At 39.9% G+C, this 22,872-nt stretch overlaps 1 protein-coding gene and 3 long non-coding RNA genes across 11 annotated transcripts in view; 3 read left to right on the top strand and 1 right to left on the bottom strand.

The window, feature by feature from the left end:
- Positions 1-7,748, bottom strand: part of LOC112986154 (uncharacterized) — a 48,673-nt gene extending 40,925 nt beyond the window's left edge. For 2 of the 3 annotated variants that reach the window (XR_003259943.2, XR_003259944.2), the window contains exons 1-3: positions 7,266-7,748; positions 3,277-3,396; positions 2,509-2,607 (exon numbers count right to left, since the gene is read on the bottom strand). This is a non-coding gene — a long non-coding RNA (uncharacterized LOC112986154). Of the gene's footprint in view, positions 1-1,563; positions 1,825-2,508; positions 2,608-3,276; positions 3,397-7,265 lie in introns of those variants that run through there. The other variant, XR_010388931.1, reaches the window with a different exon arrangement.
- LOC112986153 (uncharacterized) overlaps positions 1-7,860 on the top strand; it is a 48,720-nt gene extending 40,860 nt beyond the window's left edge. Inside the window, exons 7-9 of the long non-coding RNA XR_010388930.1 lie at positions 2,811-3,126; positions 3,558-3,675; positions 7,741-7,860. This is a non-coding gene — a long non-coding RNA (uncharacterized LOC112986153). The remainder of the gene's footprint in view (positions 1-2,810; positions 3,127-3,557; positions 3,676-7,740) is intronic.
- Positions 7,861-8,415: 555 nt separating this feature from the next.
- Positions 8,416-22,872, top strand: part of CAMK2D (calcium/calmodulin dependent protein kinase II delta) — a 177,511-nt gene continuing 163,054 nt past the window's right edge. For 2 of the 6 annotated variants that reach the window (XM_064510622.1, XM_064510620.1), the window contains exons 1-3: positions 8,416-8,602; positions 8,968-9,262; positions 10,230-10,324. In XM_064510622.1, coding sequence (XP_064366692.1) covers positions 9,195-9,262; positions 10,230-10,324 — 163 coding nt within the window. In that variant the 5' untranslated portion in view covers positions 8,416-8,602; positions 8,968-9,194. Of the gene's footprint in view, positions 8,603-8,756; positions 9,263-9,619; positions 9,690-10,229; positions 10,325-22,872 lie in introns of those variants that run through there. The other 4 variants (XM_064510621.1, XM_064510619.1, XM_026105302.2 and 1 more) reach the window with 3 other exon arrangements.
- On the top strand, positions 10,331-22,808 carry LOC112986151 (uncharacterized). Its single transcript, XR_003259941.2, has 2 exons — positions 10,331-22,011; positions 22,331-22,808. It is a non-coding gene; the product is annotated as an uncharacterized LOC112986151 (long non-coding RNA).

Genomic DNA, 22,872 nt, shown 5'->3' with positions numbered 1-22,872 from the left:
TGTGATAATTGGCAATAATATCTAACAGGCAGTCGGGTGACTTAGGAATAGCTGAAGCACATCACATTCTTACTTTTCCTCTTCCCTGTCTCTTCCTGTTCCAATTCTTACTGGAGCAGCAGTATTGGATTCCTAAGACTGACTGCAGTCACAGCAGGTTTGTAGCATTTTGAAGTTGTCTGCAATCTCTTGTGCCTTCACATAGCCTGATTAATGCAAATGGAGCACAACAGACCAGGGAATGTAGACCCCTGTGTTTCATATTTGATTTGAAGGCCTGTGAACTTTTATGGAATACATCAATAGAGAATAGAGTTAACACATAATCTTGATGTTATTGAGGTTGTCATAGTCAGCTTTTCCAGATGCATATATTTCTCTTGAATTTATTAGGCAGGATGACAAGATAACATTAAAATCACACCTTTACCATACCAGAAAAATATATGTATTTCTCAGATTCCATTACCATTGAACCAAAAGTAATAAACCCCTTTGGAACTCTGGAAGGAGTATTTATCCTTTCTGTGTTTATCCTTCCTGAGTCTTAAGGACATCCAATCATACAGGGCTCAAGACTGGTGCTAGAGTTTCCAAAAACATTTGGAAAAAAAAATATAGACATCAATCCAAGAAGAACCTCAAGCAGCAACAAACAGGAAGCTACAAAGTACCTCTGGGCCGACAGTCACTATTGAGGATGTCTTTTCACCACTCTTTCAGCTTCAGGTGCATATGCTGTCTCCTCCAGCACACCACCTCCAAAATTGCTGAGTTTTGGCTCACACTTTGAAGGCCTCAGGCCTAGTGACACCCTGCGAGTTAGCTTGCAATGACCCTAAAGCACTGTCTCAGTTAAATGATTGATTCCTTTATATTTGTCATTACTAGTTTCCCTGAAATGGTTTAACTTCTTGTGTGCATGAAATGAGCACTGTCAGCAACAGATCTATATCCTTATAGGGACAAGATTTCATGAGCAATTTTACACAGCTAACTTGAGTTTTTGGTGTCTGATCAGGTGAATTTTATTGTTTCTTTTCTTTTACCCTTCCTTGTAGGCACTTTGTCAACCTGATGTATCTCCCTGATATCTTACCTACAGCTGATTCTTCTACATGGAAGATTTCTCTCCCATTCCTCCTTAAAGGAGAGTAGGGAGGAATTTGATGAGCTCTGGGTCCACTTGAGAAATTTGTAACAGATATGCCTATATTTGTCATATGTATGTTTCAAACCAGAGCATTTTTTGTTAATGTTGGAAACTTTGAACAAAGAAAGTCTGAAAGTTATTAAATGTAAACTATAATGCTAGCCAGCTGATTAGGACCAAAATCCAGCTCATTTTCCTGGCATCTTGGAATCATTCAATTTTAATTCTTGAAGTTAGCATTAAAGTTATTTTTGTATATAATAGTTTCTTCCTTTTTTTGTGTGTGTGTTTATCTGTTACTCACTATATCTTCTAACTATAATGTATTTGTATCTGTGTGGGGGTGTCCATGTGGGAGTGTGTACCTGAATATATAGTTATTGACAGCATTTGGGATACCAGCTCCTGGATATTGTATATAGCAAATTTATTCAAGTCTAGCAAATATATACATGGTCTAGTAAGGTCTTACATAATTCTGTCTGGGTGCTTTTGTGGCTTTAGTGCCTGGAAAAGTAGTCTAGAAAAACCTTTTCTGTCTTGTTCCTACAAAATGACTTTCATGGTTCAGCAGTAATCTTGACAGATTGCAAGCTAGCCTGGCTGGTTAAGAATATTTACAGCTCAGCATGTCCAAGCTGTTATCTTTACAATGCTCATCAGGTGATTCACTGAAAACAGAGAAAGGAATCCCATTAACTTGAGTAGGTATTGGGATACATCCTTATTCAGCTGGGAAGGGAAGGGTGATTTGCCTATAGATGAATGTAGCTAATGGTGATGAAACCAGTAATAATCCAGCTGCTAAATGGCTCAATTTTGAGAAGGATAAAAATGCCCTTCTCTTATTAAAGATACATTGTAATTACGCAGTAATGCTCCTAAATGTAACATTTACAATAACTTTACAGGAGCATTCTGGACTCTTTCTGTAAATCTCTGGTCTTTTCTTTGTTACATCTGAGGATTCAAAATGTTCTGCCTTAGAGCAGTGGTGTTTACTGACTTTCTCACTGAATCTGAATTCCTGAATTTGGGGCACCTCTGATTTGGTCTCAGCTGCTAACTGCATAAGACAGCTAGCAGTGTTTGCTAGTGATTTGTTAAAAAATACTCCGCTTAAAATTAAACTGAGTTAAAAAGAAATCACCCTCTCTAAAAGCATTATTTTAAAGGAACCCTATTAATTAAAAATATCTTCAAATAAAAAGGACAAAAACAATTATTTAAAAATCTAAGACACCTTGTATCTTGTTAGAGCATTACTGTTTCCTTTTTAATGCAAACAAAACATTTTGTTTTAGTAAGCCTGTATTTTTGCCCTCACCACACAAAAAAAAAAAAAAAAAATTCACCTGGTTCTGCTTGTGGAGAGGTAGAAGCTAAACGGCCAGCAACGTCCCACAGTCTGTCAGAAGTAATGCTTTTCTTGTCCAGAGAGAAACCTTGGCCTCCTGCATACCAAGCGCATGACAGAATCACTGAGCTATCAAATCGGTTATTCTGCCAACAACTTTCTGGTTCACTGAGGAGTAAATTAATCCTATGTAAGAGTGCTCCAGCAGGAGAATAAGAGAGAGCACACGCGCTGCCGCAGTCAGGTAGTAAGGTGCTTGCCAGGAGTATAAATAATGGATAAATAATTAATTTTCTTCAGGAGAACCGTCAAGAATCTACTTCTCTGAATGTTTATGAACACATGGTGGAACAGCTCCAGCAAGAGATTGAGCAAGAGCTTCCCCGTGGAAAGAAAACATGCCCTGGATCAGGTTGCTCAGCCACGCCATCTCAGCTCTTTATGACTCACTGAGCTGCAGGGCTGTTTAGGACTGGAGCAGTGGTTTCCAAAGCGAGCACTGGGGGCTCTTGACCAGAAGGTGTTCAGAAGGGAGCTGTTCTAGCAGAAGACATTAGGACACACCTGCCTGAAGTCTAGCAATTAGACTGCCTTCATCACTTGGAAATGACAGAGTGTAGGTAACAAAGAGCGAGTCTCTGGCATACCAATTAAGTGACGTTACCAGTATTTCTGCCCCTCTGAAAAATTTATTTATGAAAGTGGAGCAACTCCAATGAGAACACAAGGGGGATACAACATACTGCATAGATAGTTCAGTACTGACTTGAAAACTGACTCCAGTTCAAGTTCTCATCGACTGGATTTAAGACCAGTTTCATAAGGAAATAAGCAACTGAATGTCCAGGTTGCTGAATGTTCTCTCAGGATCTCCTGTTCTTAATTTCTGCAAAAATATGTAAAAACATTGAGGGCCATTGATTTCAAAGCAGTTTCCTCTGCAACTGCATATTATAAGGCTGTTACGGAAAGGCTGCTCTCGACTTTTAGCTGAAATCCCACAGCAGAACTCTTAGGGAAAAGATTAACTGTTCTTTCTTTCAACAGGGAATCCTGCCTCTCTGCTTTAGGGGACGTGAATCAAGGCTCCGAATAGCGCTCCCCAGAAGTGTCTTTGATTAGTCATGGAGGGAAAGCAGGGATGATCTTGTCTCCAGAGGCAAAGGTGAGAAGGCAGAAGTGCACCCTCTTTGGTCTCAGTGGAAATACTTTTTAATAGGCAATGGAAGGCCAAACTATTGCAATAAACTGCATACGAGTATATCTTTATATAAATATGTATGTGCTTTTATGGTGGTTAATATATCCAGGATACAGTGTTTACACAATGACCTATCACTGTATATACTGACATGGATTTATTGTAATATTTTGGCATTCAGTTTTCTGTTATATAAATATCTAAAAATTCAGTTTACTATGATATACTGTCCCTATTTTCTTTCTATCCCTCTCCCAACCATGATGTTGTCAAAAAACAACTCCCAACACAAGAATATTAACCGTATAAACAGGCAGTGTAAATGGTTTAAAAGTATGAACAAACTAGTGCTATTGTTCTCTTAAACAATCTGAAATGAGCATTCATAGGGCAAAGTGATGAAACAGCTGAGCCAACCTGAGTCATAGCTCTGGCCAAGAGGGGTGGGCATGTACTTCCCCTCCTCAGCCCATGCTCCTGGCTGTGCATTTCCAGGCCTTCTCCTACACCAGCACAAGTGCTTGCCTGATCCCATTGCAAGCTACCTCAGGCAGCAGAACTGGGGGAAAAACTGTATGTGTAAGGTTAGTTTTCTGGCAGGTCAGCTCCTCATACCAGCTCACCTTATGGAAAGACAAGCATTACTGTCAGTACAAGGAAGGGTGTGGGAATGTGCAGTTGGAGATGAAAAGGTGAGAAACATCACCCTTAATGGTAGCTTGCTCAGTTGTCTTAGCTGTTTCGTAAAGCTGCCTCCTACAAAGAATTATCCTTCTCAAAATGGACTCTGAAACCTTTCAGTAGTAGTTGAAATAATAGTGTCCTTAACAAATCCACCACTGATCATGTTAGCAGAAATATTTAACTTTATTTTATCCCATAGACCTCCACTTCCTTCACCTCCTTGTTGCTAGTTAGGTCAAGCCCAAGCGACCAGCTCCAACCACCTTCCTGGCCAATTCAGTGATGTCTGAGATGCACTATCAATACAAGCCCCTGTAGAACAGTGAAGAACCGGTACTTCCAATTTGCTAAGAAGGAGTTCATGGCCCAATACTCAATGAATCCTATGAATTTGGATCCCATTCTAAATCAACAGGATATGCATATTTGATTGATCAAATTACAGTTTTTCACCTTTAATTCAATAGTGTACCTGTAACTACCTCAATGTTTCAAATCAATTGCCCCAAGGCAGTAAATGTTTTGCCACAAGAATACATGAGGCCTTTGGGAAGGACCAAGTATTTCACTCCAAGACCATCTCCTGACATAAAAACAGATATTTATCTAAAATCAAGATTACTCAGTTTTTCAGGATATTTTCTGTCTAGACCTTTGTAAATGGTCACTGAATTTGTCTCATGACCTATATTTACAGTATTCCTAGAAGCACTCATAATGACAAGTCTACACGAATGACCTTTTAAAATCTCTGACTCCTTCAAAACACAAGGAAATCGAAAGTTTGTGTTTGCAGGCATCAGAACTAAAAAGAAAACCTCACTTTGACTGTCCAAAAATAAAGCCATATAAAGCAGAGACCCTGCCTAATAGCACACACTTAAAATAAATACCATTTCCTTTGCCACAATAAATGTTGTTTCAGATTCTGTAGTTAAAAGCATAATTCACTCCACTGAGCTGTAACATTTTGTTAAATTGCAGAAACTTTACAGAAACTAGCTATTCACTGTCTTCTATATTTGAACTGTTTAAAAGTCTCTCTAAAAAAATTCCTGGAAAAGAAAAGACTCCATGTTCGGGGTTTTTTTTTAAAAAGCCTTTTCAGGTTCACTACTCAGATCTGCCTTTCTGCATCCAATAGGTCAACCACAAATTAACCATTTCTGTGGCTTTAAAAGAAACCTGAACCTTTATCTAGCTTTTAGAAGTTAATCTAGTGGGCCAGATCCTTGGCTGCCATTCTGGCTGCTTTGGTCTACTCCAAAAGAGTTTGGAGGATTTACAGGGTACTTAAAGGGCAGCTGTGAATTACGGTTTTGTCTCAGCTCAGGAGTGAACTACATTTAGAGAGGATTTTTGTAATGAGAAAAAACCTCCTAACTGAAATGTATCCAAGCTATTCATCACTTCCCTTGTATCTCTTATGGACATTCTCCAAATTCTACAAGACTGATCTTGTAAACAATTATTTTCTTTCCTTAATTCCTACAATAAAATTCATACTTGGTATTTCTGTCAGAACTCCTTGGTCCCACCTGGGATTTTTTTTTCCAGATTGGGAAAAGGAGAAAAAAACAGAAAAGGAATTTTTTTAAAACTCAGTTTGTATCATGCGTGCTTATAATGTCATTCCTAAACAGAAAAGAAATAAAGTAAATTGACTTTAATAATTTCTTTTGAACACTTCTTGGATTAAATAAATGAGAAGATATGGGACAGTAACAACAGATACTTTTCCCAAATGCTTTTTCTCAGGGTACACTATTATGAAAAAATGAAATATAACATTGGAATATGTTTAATTTTTGAGTATCTATATATAGATAAGGAACCTGGCAGACATGCTCCTATAAATACTCAGAATCATCAGGCCACGCTGGTGTTTCAGTACTGCTGATTGTGTTATTTATGCAGATATATACAAAATTATGCATGACTTGCATGCTATATTCTTGTTAGCAGAGGCTGAGAAATATGCTACCACACTGTGTGCGGCCTTTTTTTTTTTTTTTTTTTTAATGCATAGTCTCCTCACTGATCTGAAACTAGTTTCATTCTTGCGCCAGTGTAAATTTGCTGGTGTAAATTGAAACATCCTCTCATCTTTTGCACTTGCACTGCCGAATGTAACGTTCCCCTGGAGCGGAACTTGCGGAGTAAATGTTTTGTACTTGGTCACAACTTTCAGAGACATTCCTCACAACTCTTCATGCCATGGAGCTCTGGGTCCTGATCTCATGACTTTGGAGCTTTAAACTAAAGGAAACCTTTGTGGATTTATTCTGCATTCATATCTTCCTTCACACAGCAAAATAAGGATTTAGATGCTTAACTTTTAGACTGCCTATTTAGACTCAAGCTGTATACTGCATTTTATAGAGAAGCTCTAGCTGTAATACAAACTGATGTATTCAATGCTTTAAATGTTGAAAGGACTATGCAGATATCAACTTGACTCATTACTTACTCTGCCACCCCTGCTAAGTTATCAGAAAGGAATGAAAGCAAAATGAGATGACTTGCCCAAAGCCAAGCAAATAATCACTGGCAAAGCCTACACTAGAAATATAAGTGAAGTTATAAAGGCATTGGTGTCATATATAAAAGCAATTACATTTGAAAAGTCTTGTTAAAGTTGTAAACATTTCAAAGTTGGGAAATAGAGTTTTGGTTTTGAAAATCGTTATAGTTCCTACAACTACATTTCTTCACCTGTCAATATTATTTAAGTTTTAAATATTAAATATTTTAGAAAAATCAATATTAGTGTTTAGTACATAATTATTGATGATAAATTAATAGTTAATATTTTAGAAAATAAAATCTTATGGATAAAAGAAATATAAACATACACATTTTTCACTTACCTAAAAAAGTTTCAATATGCAAATGTTTTTAGTTCAACACCATTTTCAGTACTGCTTTCAAACACATTAAAACGATGACATTTCAGACATTTCAAAATGAAACACATTTAAAATATCTTGCAGAATTATTTTTTGAATTTCTCAGTGAGCTGTAACAACACGTTTCAGATTGTCTGGTAAGCCTTCATTTTTGTGTTCTTTTGTGGTCTTCAATGATGTGGTCACATGCTATTTTAACAGAGAAGTCAGTCTGTATTTGGTACAGAAATTACCCCAAGGTCAAGGAATTGAGACAGCTGTTTACTATTACATTTTATCTTCATTGCTGAACATGTGCTCTCTGTTCTATGTTCTCAATCCTTCCTATCAAATCTGTGCAGTAAATATAGCATTATTCTTATTTCTTGGTACTGCTGGGTTTGGTGTGGAGGGAAAACATGTTATGTATCTCTTTAAAATTATGTTCAACATCTAGGTCTTCACGTCCTTCAGAGCTGCTGAGGCCTCCAGTGTCTTGCAGCGTAACCAGTCCTACTTCCGCAGCTCCTGGTCTGGGTTTCTCAGGTTGGACCCCACGCTTTGGGACGACCATCGGTGGGTGACAGCTGGTTTAAGTGGGCTGGCCAAAGGAACGAGCCAAGGGATGCGCGGATGCTGGCTTCGCTCAGCCCATGACCCTAATTTAATCGTGAAATACTATGCCATGGACTGGTGAGCCCGTGGCTAAGGAGATGGCATTAATTGTGGCTAAGCTCTTTATGACGCGAGGGCTGGTCACGAACGGGGCCCTGCCGCACCGTACGCTGCCTACAGGCCCGGTACACGCAGGCTCTGTGCCTCTGCCAAGATCTTCCCCCAGCCAAGAGCTGAGGAGCCGCTGTGCGGACCACCCGCAGGAAGCCCCAGCTGGGCGAGGCGGCGCGGCTGCGCCCGTTACCAACCGTCCCCGCGCTAAGGGGCACGCGCCGCAGCGCCAGCCACGGCAGCTCGCTGCCTCCCGCCGCCCGCGGTTGGCGCGCGCGGCCGCGGCCGTTGTGACGCCACGGGACGGAGCGCGCCGCGGGGGCGGGGCGCCCCCGCTGCCGCCGGCGCGGCGCGCGCACGAGCAGCAGCGCCGCCGCCCCCCGCCCCCGCCGGGCGGTTTGTGACGTCAGGCGGTCGCCGAGGAACGGGGCGCAGGTGCATCCGTTTCCTCAGGGCGAGGGGAGCCGAGCGCGAGCGCCGCCCGGCGCAGGGCGGTGGGGGTCGTCCCTGCCACTCCGCCCCCGCCCGTGTCACGCTGCCGCGGCCCCGCGCGAAGCCCCTGCTCCCGGTGCACGCGCAGGCTCCTCCGGGGGGTGAGAGAGGCAGAGGGAGTCCCTCGCTGCAGTGTCCCCGACGGGGGGGGCGCGCAAAGCCGGCGGCGAGGCGGCAGCAGAGAGCCGCGACGGGGCGGGCGCGGCTGGCGGGCTCGGGTCGCTAGGGGGAGGCACGGTACCGGCAGAAGGGCCCGACGCGCCGGCCCCTCTGGCTGGCTAGCGGCGGGGCGGCGCGGGGCCCGCTCGCCGCGGGGGCGGGGAGTGGGGGGACCGGGGGCGGGGGCACCCCTTCGCCGGCGGCGCCGCGCCCCCCGCCCCGGTTTTGCTTTCCCTTTCGGTGCCACCTCTCCCTGGGGGCGGCGCGGATTTAATATATTTTTTCCTTTTTTTTTTCTTCTTTTAAGGGTGGGGGCGAGGGGAGGGGAGAGGAAAGACCTGAGCGGGGAGGACGAGCCAGCTGGCGGAGAGGAGGGCGCGGAGGCAGCCCCGTCACGAGAGGCGGCGGCGGGTGGTGCGTGTGGCGGCGGCGGGGAGGAGAAGCCGGCGCGGAGCCTCGCCCACCGCGGAGCCCCTCGGCCGCCACCGCCTCGCCACCCCTGGCCGCCGGAGGCACCGGCGGCCGGCCGTCCTCATGATGGCCTCAACCACCACCTGCACCAGGTTCACCGACGAGTACCAGCTCTTCGAAGAGCTCGGGAAGTAAGCACGGAGCCCGCCGGGCGCGCCCCGCCGGGTCGGGGGACGGGGCGGCGGCGGCTCGGGGCTGGGGAGCCGGCGGTGTCGGGCGGGAGGGGGCAAGGAGCCGGGGCGGCGGCGGCTGTCGGGGCTGGGTGCGTGCGCGGCGCCCGCCGCCGGGGGAGCCGCGGCTTCCCGGGGCGCAGCTGGGGCTGCGTTGCTGGTGCCGAAAGCGCGGCGGGGCGCCCCGCACGCGGAGGGCGGCGTGCGCGAGCGCCCCTCGCCGCGGCTTTCCTCCCCCCGCCGCCCTGGCGGGGCGGGGGTGCGGCTGAGCTCCGTGTCCGTCCGTCCGCCCACCCCGGTTTAAATGGCTGCGGCGCCTGGGGCGGCGAGAGGCTCCCAAGGGGCGGCGGGCAGCTGCCCTCCAGCCGCCGTCCTCCTAACGCGGGAGGTGTGGGAGCTGTGTTGCTGTTATCGTTACTACTGTTGTTTTCGTCGTTATTATTACTAATAGAGCGGGAGCTGGTGCCGGGCGGTGGTTTCGCCAGGCGAGGAGCCGGCGGGCGCGTGTGCGGGCCGTTAACGGCCGGCGGGCGCGCGTGCGGCGCGGCGCCCCCCGGCGGCGGGGCGCGGCGCGGCGGACGGTGAGACCCGATCGCCATGTTGGCAGGGGCCGTGGGGGCGCCGGTGTCCCCCGGCATGCGCCGGTCTTCGGGGTAGCGGAAAGGCGCCTTTCCTCCCCGCGGACACCGACACTTAGAGCGGCGTGTGCGGTACTCGGTTCAGTCATACGGCCTGTACCCACGTTTCTGATTCGAGTTTACTGTTTCGGTCTGTAAAATCACCGCTGATCGACACTCTCTGAAAATCCTCCTTTTTTCTGTTTTATTCTGTCAATATCACAGCGCTCACTGAAATCACTTAAAATGCTTGCATTAGTAACCGCTGTGAAGTGTTAGTACTGACACTTTGTCCCGTTGTTGGTTTTCAGAGGGGCATTCTCAGTCGTGAGAAGATGCATGAAAATTACGACAGGACAAGAGTATGCTGCCAAAATTATCAACACCAAAAAGCTTTCGGCTAGGGGTGGGTATATTTTCACTGAGTGTTTATGAAGCTGCCTCACCCTTTTTTGCATTCTTGTGGTAAGCGTTAGAAATAGAAAGATGTCTAAATGTTTTAATTTTCCTTATACACATTTTCCTGTTTCCTTAAAGGGTGCTTAGAATTGTGTCTGTGTTAATTAGATATTTTATGGATTGACTGTACACAGGTCTGAGGTTGTTGCTGTAAAGTGTTTAAAGGAAAGATGTACAAATTCTTCTGGAAGCGTTTTGCAAGCTGATTTTATGGGGGACATTGGGAAATAAGTTTTCATTAGCTTTTATATAAAACATGTATCTCCAGGCTTAAAAGAATTCTGATTTTCCACTGCATTTAAACATGAACGACAAGACATATCTGACTGTGAATGCCATGAAAGAGAAATGTAATTTACTACCCTGAGCTATATTTTGTTTTCAGTTACTGTAGAAAGGAAAGAATCGTTTTATGAAATAACCATTTGTGAACATTCGCATTAAGTGATGAACTACTTTATTGTTACAATTGTAATGCCTGCTATCCTTCATATTTATAGTTTCCATGTAATGTGTGTATTTCCTATATATTTCCTGTACATTTATTGAGTGGATATATGTTTATGATACATTTGAGAAATTACATGTGCACTATGGGTTACCGCTGTTGAAAGCAGGCCTTAATTGTGATGTGTCTATTCCTTGTTAAATCCGGGTCAAAGATCTTGTACTAGGATGTCAGGGATTATGGATTATTCTCCGTTAACATTCTGTGTTTCGATATGAATTTGTTCTCCTGTGATGAATGTGGAAATGAATAAGCAAATGATGTTAGTGGGTGAACCTGTGTTTATGGCCTGGTTTACTTATGACACAAAGGAATCACTGCAAGCAAACAGCAGTCTGAATTAATTCATTAAATTTATGCATAAAATTTTACCTGTGATACTATGGCATGCTCCACTAACATGCTGTTCTCTGCTGGGGATCTTTCAACATTGTGTTAATACTCTTTATTTTCAGCTGATGAAAGGGATGTGAAGATTTACTTTTTATCTTGCACTGAGTCTTAGTCTTCATACTTTCACTGAGAGATTTGTTTTCCATTGTTTATTTTTGAAACCATACTTAAATTGAGAATACTAATTTGCAGAGGATTTAAAGGGAGAAAGGTTAAGAACACAAGAATACTTGAGATAAAATATTTTGACAATTAATTAAAATAGATTTTCCTTTTTTCTTTTGTCAACACAATAACGTGATCTGTTGAATTTTCATACTTAAACCTCCATATTCTGTGTGATTTTTATAGATTTAAGTATCCTTCAATGTGAGAAGCTATAGCAAGATCAGTATCAGATTACTTATGTGCCATAGTTTTGATGTATAATGGGGTAAAATCTTTGAATGTTAGGCTATATTACTACGCTATATTCAAATGTTAGGCTATATTAATACACTAAATGTACTATTTTTCAAGCTTTTACTTTGTACTTATTTTTTGTACAGGACCAAGTTGATCCTTGGTGTAGTCCATTAATGAGTGGAAGTATACTAGGATGAACTTAGCTTGTAAGATGGAATGAGGCAAAAATCATACAGAGATTTTTCTACAAAATCAGCATGTAAGCCTATAAAACAAGGAGTTACACTTTAAAGCTTGATAACTGGACTGTGAAATACCCTTTTTTTGTCTGATAAACATATAATGCCTTGTCCATGACTGCAGAGAATACGTTTCCATCTGTTTTGACAGGTTTCACAAATATTATTTGTTCTTGCTTTTTTCCTTTTCTTTCTTTCTTTCCTTCCCCCCCCCGCCCCCCGAAATCTACTAGGCATCTTTTGAAGAGCAAGCTTCTTAAATCTTCACAAATCTTATTATGCAGCTCTTTAATTGCACAAGAATACCACTTACAGTGCAAAAACTAAGCATTAACAGCACCAAATTGTGAAACTTTGTCATTGTTAATAATAGATACAGTACGATTTAGATACTATTTGAAAAATCATCATTATTTCATTTTACTCGCACCTTAACTGCTTTATGATGAGGTAACAATTCACTTTCATGTTTCGTACTATAATTTATAGAGTTATGGTTTGAAATACAGGTTATAATGTAAATCTAAAAGATAACTCATTGGGTGAGTTTCATCTGTGAGACGATTATTTACAAGTTCTTAGCTTGGAAACATGTATCATGTGTTCAGTGTTTGGTTCTTTGATGAACCACAGTGTCAATTTTGACCCTTCTTACAAGATTGAAGAAGAGCTATTTCAATATATAATATGGGGACATCAAGACAATGTCTTTATTTTACAAAACTTATTTAATATGGCTTCAAGATGAGAAATGATTTAACAGGTTTCAGCCCAGTCATAAAAATACCTGTCTCTCCCCTTTGCTCTTCCACCCCACCCATAAATGTTCCTGGAGGTTTATCTGAATCCTCACCTTTAGCAGTCCTTCTAACATGAGGAACTGATCTGGTTACAGACTTATGTTGTGAAAGTGTGTTCTCTCCTGCTTTCCTTGTATACTTGCAAAGAAATTTCAGACTATTTGTTTGCCCACAGAGGCACAGGCTATGTTTTTAATTTGGAGGGGAAAGGAAGCTGGGGCCTCTTTTTTCAGAAGTAATTTTTTTGCTTTTAAATTAATGATCAGTAATTTATATCTGCTATGCCCATACTTAAAATTTTTCCAAAAAGTAGGAAAAACATTTTTTAAAAATGATGAAATTATGACTTCAAATATTTGACTTTGTTTGAAAACCTAAATTCTAGGCTTCTCTGATTTTAGTAATAGAAATAGTAATTATTATTTGTAATTTAAGTCCTTTCATGAATTATTTCAGTATAGCAAAAAAATTTTCGTACCAGAATCCTGTATATTCTCTTCTTAAAATACTCCTAAGCTGCATTTAAAAGCTCAGGGCTTTTTCTTTGCATTTACTAAGTCATCTTAAGAATGAAACTGATATTAGAAAATCAAAGGCTAGTTTGTATCAATAGAGTATGCTGCAGACAAGCTTGCATGATTTGAGTATGCTGCAGACTTAAAAAAAAATATATATATATATATATAAACATGTACATATATATGTATATAGCATGCCCCTAAAACTCAGTGCAAGAGTGAACAAGCATGTAGAAAACTAAGAATGAAGTCAAGAATGTATATTTGCTAATTATGGGTTCTGCATTGATTTATCTGATGAGTTGTTGGGATTTTCTCATGTATTCAGTTATTAAGCATTTTTTAGCTTCTTTGTGCTGTTTACTTTATATAGAAAGCAGTGTAGATAAAATGAATTTCTGAGGTGACTTTACCTTGTCCTGTCTTTACCAAATACAAAATAATTAAGAAATTTTCTTTTACTTTTTGCCATTATCTGTACATCTTTTCTTTTCTCTTTTGAGACTCTTTTGGCTTTGATCCAAATTTCTCTCACACAAGCGGATCCCATCTTCTTAACAGATTTGGGCCTCATTTTCTAACAGCAAAAAAAAGAAAAAATTAAGCAATTCTCTCTAATCATGCTGAAAAGATCAGTTATTAATATATTTTGACTAGGTATAATTTTCACTGATACCTATATTGGCATTGGTTCTGTACTGGCCAGAAGCACTGTGCCTTTGGTAGTAATTTGATGGCAGCTGTGAGAAGAGCATGATGTTACAGTCCAGTTTCTTTTCTAGACTGCTTTTGCAAATATTGCCTACATATACCCCTCCCAGTTCTTTGATTGCTGCAGCACAAATATGAACCACTTTTTCTATAGGCGTACCTATTAGGAAGAGTAATGTAAGAATCGGCTGGAGGTTGCCACTTTGCCTTTGTCTGATGCTCTCGTGAGCTTTCAGGGACCAGTCGTTCCATTAGCATCAGTGAGCTTTGGAGCTTTAAGCCTTGGAGGCTTCACCAGTTATTTATCTTTCTTCTTAGTAGGAAACTTCTGAAATCCTTTCAGCATCTTCGTGTTCTTTGAAGAAGAAAGTTTTTTTTTCTGTAAGCTGGAGTGCATGCATGTGCAAGGTGTAGCCAGAGTCGACTAGACCAATAGCACCTTCCTGCCGCTAGTTCTGATGGGCATAGTGGCTGAAAAAACCCACCCTTTTGGAACAGTATTTTAGTGGCAGAATTGAGTAATTTTGCTGTGGCAAGAGTATTTCAATTTCTAAAGCTGTCTGTGAGGAACACTTCAGGATCCCTAAAGTGATTTAAAATACGTTAGGTAGATGAATGAAATGTGAAACATATAAAGTAGTATTTTTCAGCTTAGTTTTTCATAACACAGAGATAAACATTTTTGCTGTGTCACTAGACCGACAGTTCATTTAATCAGGTACCTTGTCTCAGTCAGTGCCAGATATTTTACAGGAAGCCAAGCTGTAATAAAGCATTCTATACATACAGGGGAAGAAAATAATTTTTCCTAATCTATCAGAGATTCCAAATCTAGCTAGAGATCTTAGTCTTTGAAGCATGAGAAATAAGAAACTGTGTACATTTAGCTGTGTAAGTTTAGTAAAGCACATGTATTTTTTTATGACAATTTCTGTCCTTAAGTACACATGCACATATTCCCAAGTAGACAATACTGTCCTTAAGGGCATTTAGTTGTCAGTGAAGCAAGTGTCAGCTTTGTGTAGAAAAGAATTAAGCTTGCGATTTTGGCCATTTCTGTCAGAAATATTTTATTCCAGTCTGTTTATCAGGTTAATTATATGTTGAACAGCAGAATGCTTGCTTTCCTCCATGTATTAAACACACATTTGAAAAATGCGTTTCCATAGCATGTTAGGAAGGCTTACCTGATAACATGTGATTGGCCTTTTTAATTGTTTTCTATGTTCTTTCTGTCCTTCAGCTTAGTCATGACATACTGTTCAGCTCAGCATAGATGTTCTAACATGGATAAGTATGGATTTTTGGTCAGGTGTCCTGTTTTGAAGGTTTGGAGCTTTAACTTCTGTTTTCAGTGAAAATCCTGAGAGCTTTTAGATACCCCTGAGAATGAGGATAGAACTTTGAATTCACTGTGACAAATGTTGATTGGTTTTCACAACTTAAGCTGTATATGAAATGAATGTTCCTAATGACTGGCAGATAAATCCATAGCAAATTTTACGTAATATCTGTAATGGCAATTCTCTTTTTCTTTGCAAAGAATTTTTTTTTCTCTCTTTGATTTGACTGTTGCTGCTTTCAGGGAAGGAGATCCTTTATATAACTTGTGCGCTGATGGGCTTAAATTACAGTAGAATTTTGAGCTGCATATATCATTCTTGTTATGATCAAAGCTTGTTTCTGTTGTTAGGAATGGGAGGTGCATAGGTGAAAATTGTAGCACATAGCTTAAAACGTTTCCAGGTGAGGAGAAAAAAAAAGAGGAAACTCAGTATACTACAATGCAGTCATCTTCACACGCTTCAGAGAAATGTTATTGACATTTAGGTCCATAGTTGAGAACTGATACTCTAAAAACAAATGTTTATAAATTATCCTTAAAATTGAAGTTTGTGGAAGTATGGCTGTTGATTACAATGAACACACGACCCAGATCCAACTTGTAAAATAGCTCCAGGGGGCAGAGAGAGAATTAAAGAGATGTTTGCCTTATCTGTCATATGAGTTTGTTGGAGTTCAATAGAAAAAATTCTGTAAGAGATGTTTTTCTATCCCAATTCACAAAATTATTAAGCATGTCTATAATTGTGGATCAGTTGAATGTACTTGGCTCTCTTGGGAGTTTCCCATTTTCTCTCATTCTGTTTGACCACTACTTAGGCCTGGACCTCCCCCCTCTCCTTTCAAATCTCTTCCACTGAAATGTTAACAACAAAGTGATTCTTTGAGATTTATTTGGTTGCTCCTTCCTTTCCTGCCGCTTTCTGTCAGAGTTTGCAAATTCTGGCTGTAATGTGTGCTTCTGTTTTGTATGTTCATTTCTGCAAACTGAAGATTTAATTGCATATCTGAATAGCTGCACTTTCAGAACTGCTGCTCATTCTGTCTACTGAGAGAGATAGGAGAAGTAGAGACATGGAAAATATTAGCTGAACATCTTCACTCTCTGTCCTGATTCTGAAATACGGATTTTTTTTTTTTTCCCACCTAGTCTGAGACACCAGGAAGTGGTCTTCCCTGGAAGTGTTTTGCTACTTATGTCCAATTCATACTTTGAGACAAAATCTTTTGGTCAAATATGCAAACAAGGAAATAAGCACAACAGTCAACACCTTTATTGCAGATTTGTTCTATCTGTTTGCACATAGCACTGTACATAGAAAACATTGGTTTATGTATGATGATGTAATGTGAAGCCGCAGGTGAGCTGTTGTATTTAAGTGACATCTGTCTGGCCTCATTGATAGCCAGTTAGAAGTATGCTTGTATTTTTTTGTAGGTGGTATTTTATTTTCTTCTAATTGTGAAGCACCTGATCTGGCAGATTAAAAAATAAAGTTAGCCAAATATTTTGTTTTGCAGTTGCAAATATTTTAATATATCTGTCCTTCATTTGACCTCCTTAGAAATGTAGGCCAGGCTGCTTCAGTGGGTTTATGGCAGTCTAGCTTCCTCCTTCATATACAGTTATTGCACATTTGTAGAATGCTTTGTAAGGGTAATGTGGGGATTTTAAGAGATTATCAACAAAGCACAATAACTTCTGCCCTTCATTGAAAAAATTTAGCCAAACTCTGAGTTGAAAATGGTAACTCCTTTTGCTTAATCCTTTATTAAAAATAATTGTGCCTTGAATTTGAAGAAACATCTGCTGTGTTTTGGAGAGGCACAGAAATCCAGTCTGTCTGTTTGTTCCTGTATATGTTGAGCTCTCTCTGTGTGTGTATGTCTGTATGGGTGTCTGTGCAAACTCCTTCTCTGTTTTATCCTACTGTTAGGGGAAATATCTGGTATATAGTATCAGAGAAAGTAGAGAATTCTTGTGTAACATGGTTTTGGTATTTTCTTCCACGGAAGACACTTAAAATAGGTTATCCAATGCCATTTTCTTCATTGTTTCTGGAATGCTTTGAGTGTCAGTTTTTCTGGGAATTATAGAACTTTTTTTTTTTAAAGCTTTGCATTAATTCCTGTTGCATTTTGATTTGAAGCTCATGAATGTGTTCTGTTGAACTGAGGTTACTCTAATTTCTATTAAATCTGTTGCTTCTGTAGGTATTGCTGGGCAGAAGCACTAGCTATACCAAGAGTAATACAGTCAAAAGCTGGATAGGGGCATAGTTTGCACTAAATTTGCAAATTTGCATATGTACCTTATTCCTGAGTTAGCTTTCATTCTGATCCAGGGCCCCTTTAGTGGAAACTGAGAGGCATAAATTGTGCTACGTGGTATATTTGTTTTTCATAATTAGGTTTTTAAGTCTAGAAAATGGTAGTTAATATGCTGAGCAGGTTATAATAGATCAATCCATTAAGTGTTGTCTAGGATGGTTGTATTTAGTAAAAAGGAGCTCTGCCTATCTGGTGATTTGAGGTAGCTTCTGTTATTACATAGATTCATAAGTAGCAAGCATTTCAGAGGGCTAGGAGAGTGAAGTAGCCAGTCTTAATTAAAAAAAAAAATAAGTGTCAAAAGAAACAAAGTAGATTTTACTTAATAATGGAAATGTGATACTATGGGTATTTGCCGGTCAAGATAGAACATCTCATCTTGTGATGGGAAGCATCTTTTTATTTTTACAACTCTGCACCAAGAGTTTATAAATTGTTTTTTTTTTTAAAAAAAAAAGTTAATATCCTGGTGATGCTTTCCAAGAGAAATATCTGGCATCTGTAAAATCAGAATTAATTTTTATTTTGGCAGTCACCTTCACCTTGAACATAGAGCATGCATGTTGAAGAAGTTCATAACTGGTCATATGTCTTTTGTTGAACAATTACAGTCAGATCAGTCAATTGAGCTGTCAGTTACACATTTTCCCCTACCCCCGCTCCAGTCTTAAACGCTCTGTTTTCCTGTGTAGGGAGTTGATTCCTTTCATAGTGTATCACTACAATGTCTTCTGCGTAGTTGGCAGTGCTGTGGAAGGAATGGCTGCAGTTAGGTTCAACTGAATGTAGAACTTAATCCAAACCCGTCTTTAATCTGAGGTGGTTATGTGCAAAATTTAAAACTTCAAAATCTGATCCAGAAGCAAAAAAAGGTAAGACTCACTGGATGTTTGCTGGGTTGAGTGAGCATGTGCATGAATTTTGGCAGAGATGTAAGGCAGATTGAGGAATATATCAAACCCTGATGGTAAACCTAATTCAGGGTTGTTTTGTGTATAGTCTGCAGGCAGTTGTACAGCCCTTCAGAACAGCTTGTCCAATCCTGTGGCTTCTTACCTGTGAAGCTCTTAAAGACATGTAAATTGATTTGTACAGCATTATGGGCAATGAATTGCATCATGTGGTAGGAAGTTGTCTGCTGCACATTGTCCTTTCCCTGTGCAACAGTGAGCAGTGTACCTTGCTCAGCAAGGAAGATTAACAGACCTTGATGTAACTGGAAAGGGTAACATACCTGTGCAGTGAAGTTTCTTCATTTGAACACGTAAGAGGAAGAGAAATGAACTTAATGTATAAAGCTCATGTGTTTGTAGCAAGAAAACTATTGCGTGTGTTTTCAGAACTTTGTTCCTGATGTAATTATAGTCAGGAACTGCTTACTTGTAAATTTTCCGCAATGTGAATGCAAGTGTTGCAGCAGTAGTCACGTTGCATATTCATGTTGCTGCATGAACAGATGGGGTTCCTACATAATATCCATATTTGACAGTCTGATGGGATTTGCCAAGCCTAAGCTTTCATTTAAATTTTAACCTCTTGAAGAAATAGGTTTGTGATTTAATCAGTCAAGAGAGGCATTGAAGTTACTTGTATTGCATAGCAGAATTCAAGCCCGTGCTTACATGTGATTTTGGTTTGGGAGATTTCTTGTAGGAATGGGCAGGATACTGCTTATTAGAATAAATAGTCATCAATTTAAAAGATACCTCTTGAAGCCTTATTCATTTGGCTGATTTTTATTCATATCCTTCAATAAAGGAAGATCTGTTTTATAAAACATCATGTAACATTGATGAAGTTCTGTTGCTGTGGTACTGCATTGCAGGAAGGACTATGTACTTACTATAGGGTAGGTGACCTTTAGTTTCCCTCAGGGCAGCTCCAACTGAAGTTCAGTTATTGGTGGCACTGAACTTCAGTTATTAAATCTGGCTGTAAGATTTGTTTGCTACTTTCTTTTCCAGAAGGGTGTCACAAATAGGCGTCTCCAAGGTGCAAGTAAATTTCAGTGCTGAAAAAACCCTTAAAAACTGCACATTTTGACTATTTGTGAAGCACTTGATCCAGGAAAATGTGAAGATCCCCCTCTTAGTGTTTTTTTTATACAGTGTGCACCATTCCTTAAAGTTAAAAAGTAAAACTTGTATAGGATTGATCGCTTAGAATTTGCTTTCTTTATACAGCATGAACAGGTATGAAATTTTGAATAGATTTGCCTTGCTGTATTCACATGCAACTACCTGCCCATCTGAGCGTAATGTAAGAAAGCATTTTTCCAAGGCTGTTATTAGTATCACTACCTCGAAAGAATGAAAAGGTTGCAGAAGAAATATATGAAAATACATAGAGAGATGAGAAAAGAGATAAAAAGCATAGACACCTTTTTTTTTTTTTTTCTCCTGGATGTTTTTTGTTTTTTCTTCCTTGAATATTAGCAGTGGTTTCTATTTAAAAATGATGTCAATGGGATATGATTCGAATTCAAATGTTTATCTTATAGAAGCAGTTAGTGTGGATATTCATCACTTACATTTACTAAATTTTAGCATGTTAAAAACATTTCTAGTTGCTTCCCAGTATTTCTTTTCTAAAGCTTCCCAGTATTCTTTCAATACTGTAGAAGTGTAAGTTTTATAAGATGATGTGCTGGTGCTGGGTGGAGGAACAGCCAAAACTTGTAGACGTTTCTTTTAAACTTGTAGCATTTTATGGTCTTACATATCCCTTGTACATTTTTGCAGCGGGGTGAGGGGAATTCACCAGTATAGCCTCAAGTGTTTCCATATTAGATGCGAAAACAGATCCAGCAGAGCTTGTGTGTACCCAGCCAGCTAATTTGCTGTAGGAAAATGTTTCATGCTAAAACACTTATTAACTAATGTAATTTTACTTGTAATGAGGGCAAGAATAAATGTCTTAAATCATGCTAATCACAAATAAACAAAAATTTATCTATCTAAATTAAGTAATAAATCGCATTCAATGCTGTGTTAATCAAAACATGTTTCCTAATGAGTTTCATTTTTTCAGAGTAGTAGTAGCTTATGTGTGGTCCATACCTGTTCTGAATAAATGTGTGTTAATGTTACAGATGTTTTGGGGACCAGACTGATGACTCAGCTAGTTCTGCATGCTGATGGTAGCAAGCTCAACATGTCTCAGATATAATTTTAGGGGACTTGAAGTAAGGGGACATGGGCAAGGGCCCACAAATTAGGTGCAAATCTGTAACAGGTGGAGATCTTCTAATCTCCAAATCATGAGGTTTAATATTCCTTCCACATCGTTTCGTGTTAGTTTTATTATGGTCATGGGATATTCTACTAGCTGTATAAATCTCATGAAGTTGTTAAATTGCAGCAGCTTTCCTACTCAAGGCACAGAATATTTGAAAACGTATTTGCTTTGTCTTCTTTAAATATGATTGATTCCCCTCTATCCCCCAACTATTTTTCTGTTTTAGCTGAAGAAGGTTAGAGGAAAATCTTGAATAGTAGGAACTGATTGTTATAGATTAATAGTGTTTAGCAATAGTCAAAACAAAAATCAAATTTAGAGGCAAGTTTTTTTCTTTGGTGGTCTGTTCTTATTTTCTTTATCTCATGTAACAATTTTGGTTTAGTTAAAACTGATAATACCTATCACTTTCAAAGCACATTTAGCCACAGTCAGACTTCTACAGGATGAGAGGACATCTGAGCATCTGACTGTATGTGTTGGCCTTAAGTGAAAAATAGGAAATAAAATTAAAGTGATCTCCAGGGTGAAGCTGAGTCCTTTGACAGAGAAAATCATCTGATAAAGTAATTGTGCTCCATCTTAATTGAGGGGTGAGGGGCATAGTTCTTTTTGCTTAACTGAAGAGATAATTTGGTACTGCAGTCTTAGTTAGAAAATTTTTCTGATTTACAGGCTACATTTGTTCATGTTTTTGTTCTCTGTGCTAACGTTGTCCTTTAAGTAATTCTTCATCCTCTGTCAGTGTATTTATTGAGGGCCAGCTTGTTTCCATTCCACCTTTGTTTTCAACAGCGATCATTCTTTAGCTTTCTCTTGTACAATAGATCTGCCATTATTATGTTCATCCTTCCTTATGTATGCTCTCTTCTAGGTTAATTTTTATTTATGGGCATCTGGAGTGGGTGATCAAAGTTTGTCAGAAATTTCAGATGAGGTCTCATGAACGGCTTTAGTAGTTGCCCGTGTCTCCCTGGGAGGATCTTGTCTCGTAAATTCCAGGATGTATGTACCCTGTTGGTGATTGTAGCCATTCTCTTGATTTAGAGATTTTCTTGTCTTCCATCTTTTTTTCCCTGCAGATCTACCTAATGGAATAATTTTAATTAGTCCCCAAAATGAAAGACAGTGACTTGCAATTCCTATTAGTAAGTTTTCTTCCACTTCTATTATTTTAGTCTTCACATTCATCCAGTTCCTACTGTTTGGTAATATAGTCCTTGTTCATGCAATTACTGTGCTTATTCACCTAAGTAATAAAATATAGCAAATGTTAGTTAATACTGATCCTGAGACTGCTCTTTTAGGAACTTCTTTAGTAATCCCACTTCATCTTTGCCTTTCATCGCTACATTTCTTGTCTTCTTTTTTACTGATTTCATGGCTAGTCTGCTAATCTCCATGTTTACTAATCCCCAGATGTCTCATTTTCTTTGTTTCTGCATCTTAAACAATGGACCATTGCAGGAGGAATCGATCCAGCCTGGAAGAATTCTTCAGAGTAATGTTTGAAATGATTTACCATACACAACCAGTAACTGATACATATAGATGTATGTAGGCACTTTTTTTTTTTTCTTGTACTGTTTCTCAAGATCATGAGTATTTGAGAACTCTGTCAAAAAACAGTTCTTCCCATCACAGGAATGTAATTCAGTTTCTGACATGGTAGCTTTCCACAGCCTGCTGTTACTCTCACCTCTGTGCAAGGTCTAGTGGAAACTGCTGTGAAAATAGCTCCATGAAATGAAGCTAAATTAGGAATCATTTCTGTTGAGTGTTGCCTTTGGTTCTGCAACCACAGATGTTCTTCTGTTTAACAAAATGGCTAAAGAAAAATGAAAACAAACTGTGCGTGTGTACTTTCAGCAGCTTAGTTCATTGTTTAAAGAAAAGTTGTATTGATTCATACCCTGAATAAATTGAAACTTACTTTCAAAATGAATTTGCTAATTGTTCTTGATTGGTTCAGTCAGAATATAGTGTCTAAAAACACATCACTTAGTCAA

This window comes from Dromaius novaehollandiae, chromosome 4 (genome assembly GCF_036370855.1).
Source record: "Dromaius novaehollandiae isolate bDroNov1 chromosome 4, bDroNov1.hap1, whole genome shotgun sequence".
NCBI classification, from domain to species: domain Eukaryota; kingdom Metazoa; phylum Chordata; class Aves; order Casuariiformes; family Dromaiidae; genus Dromaius; species Dromaius novaehollandiae.
This window is presented reverse-complemented; position numbering and strand designations above follow the sequence as displayed.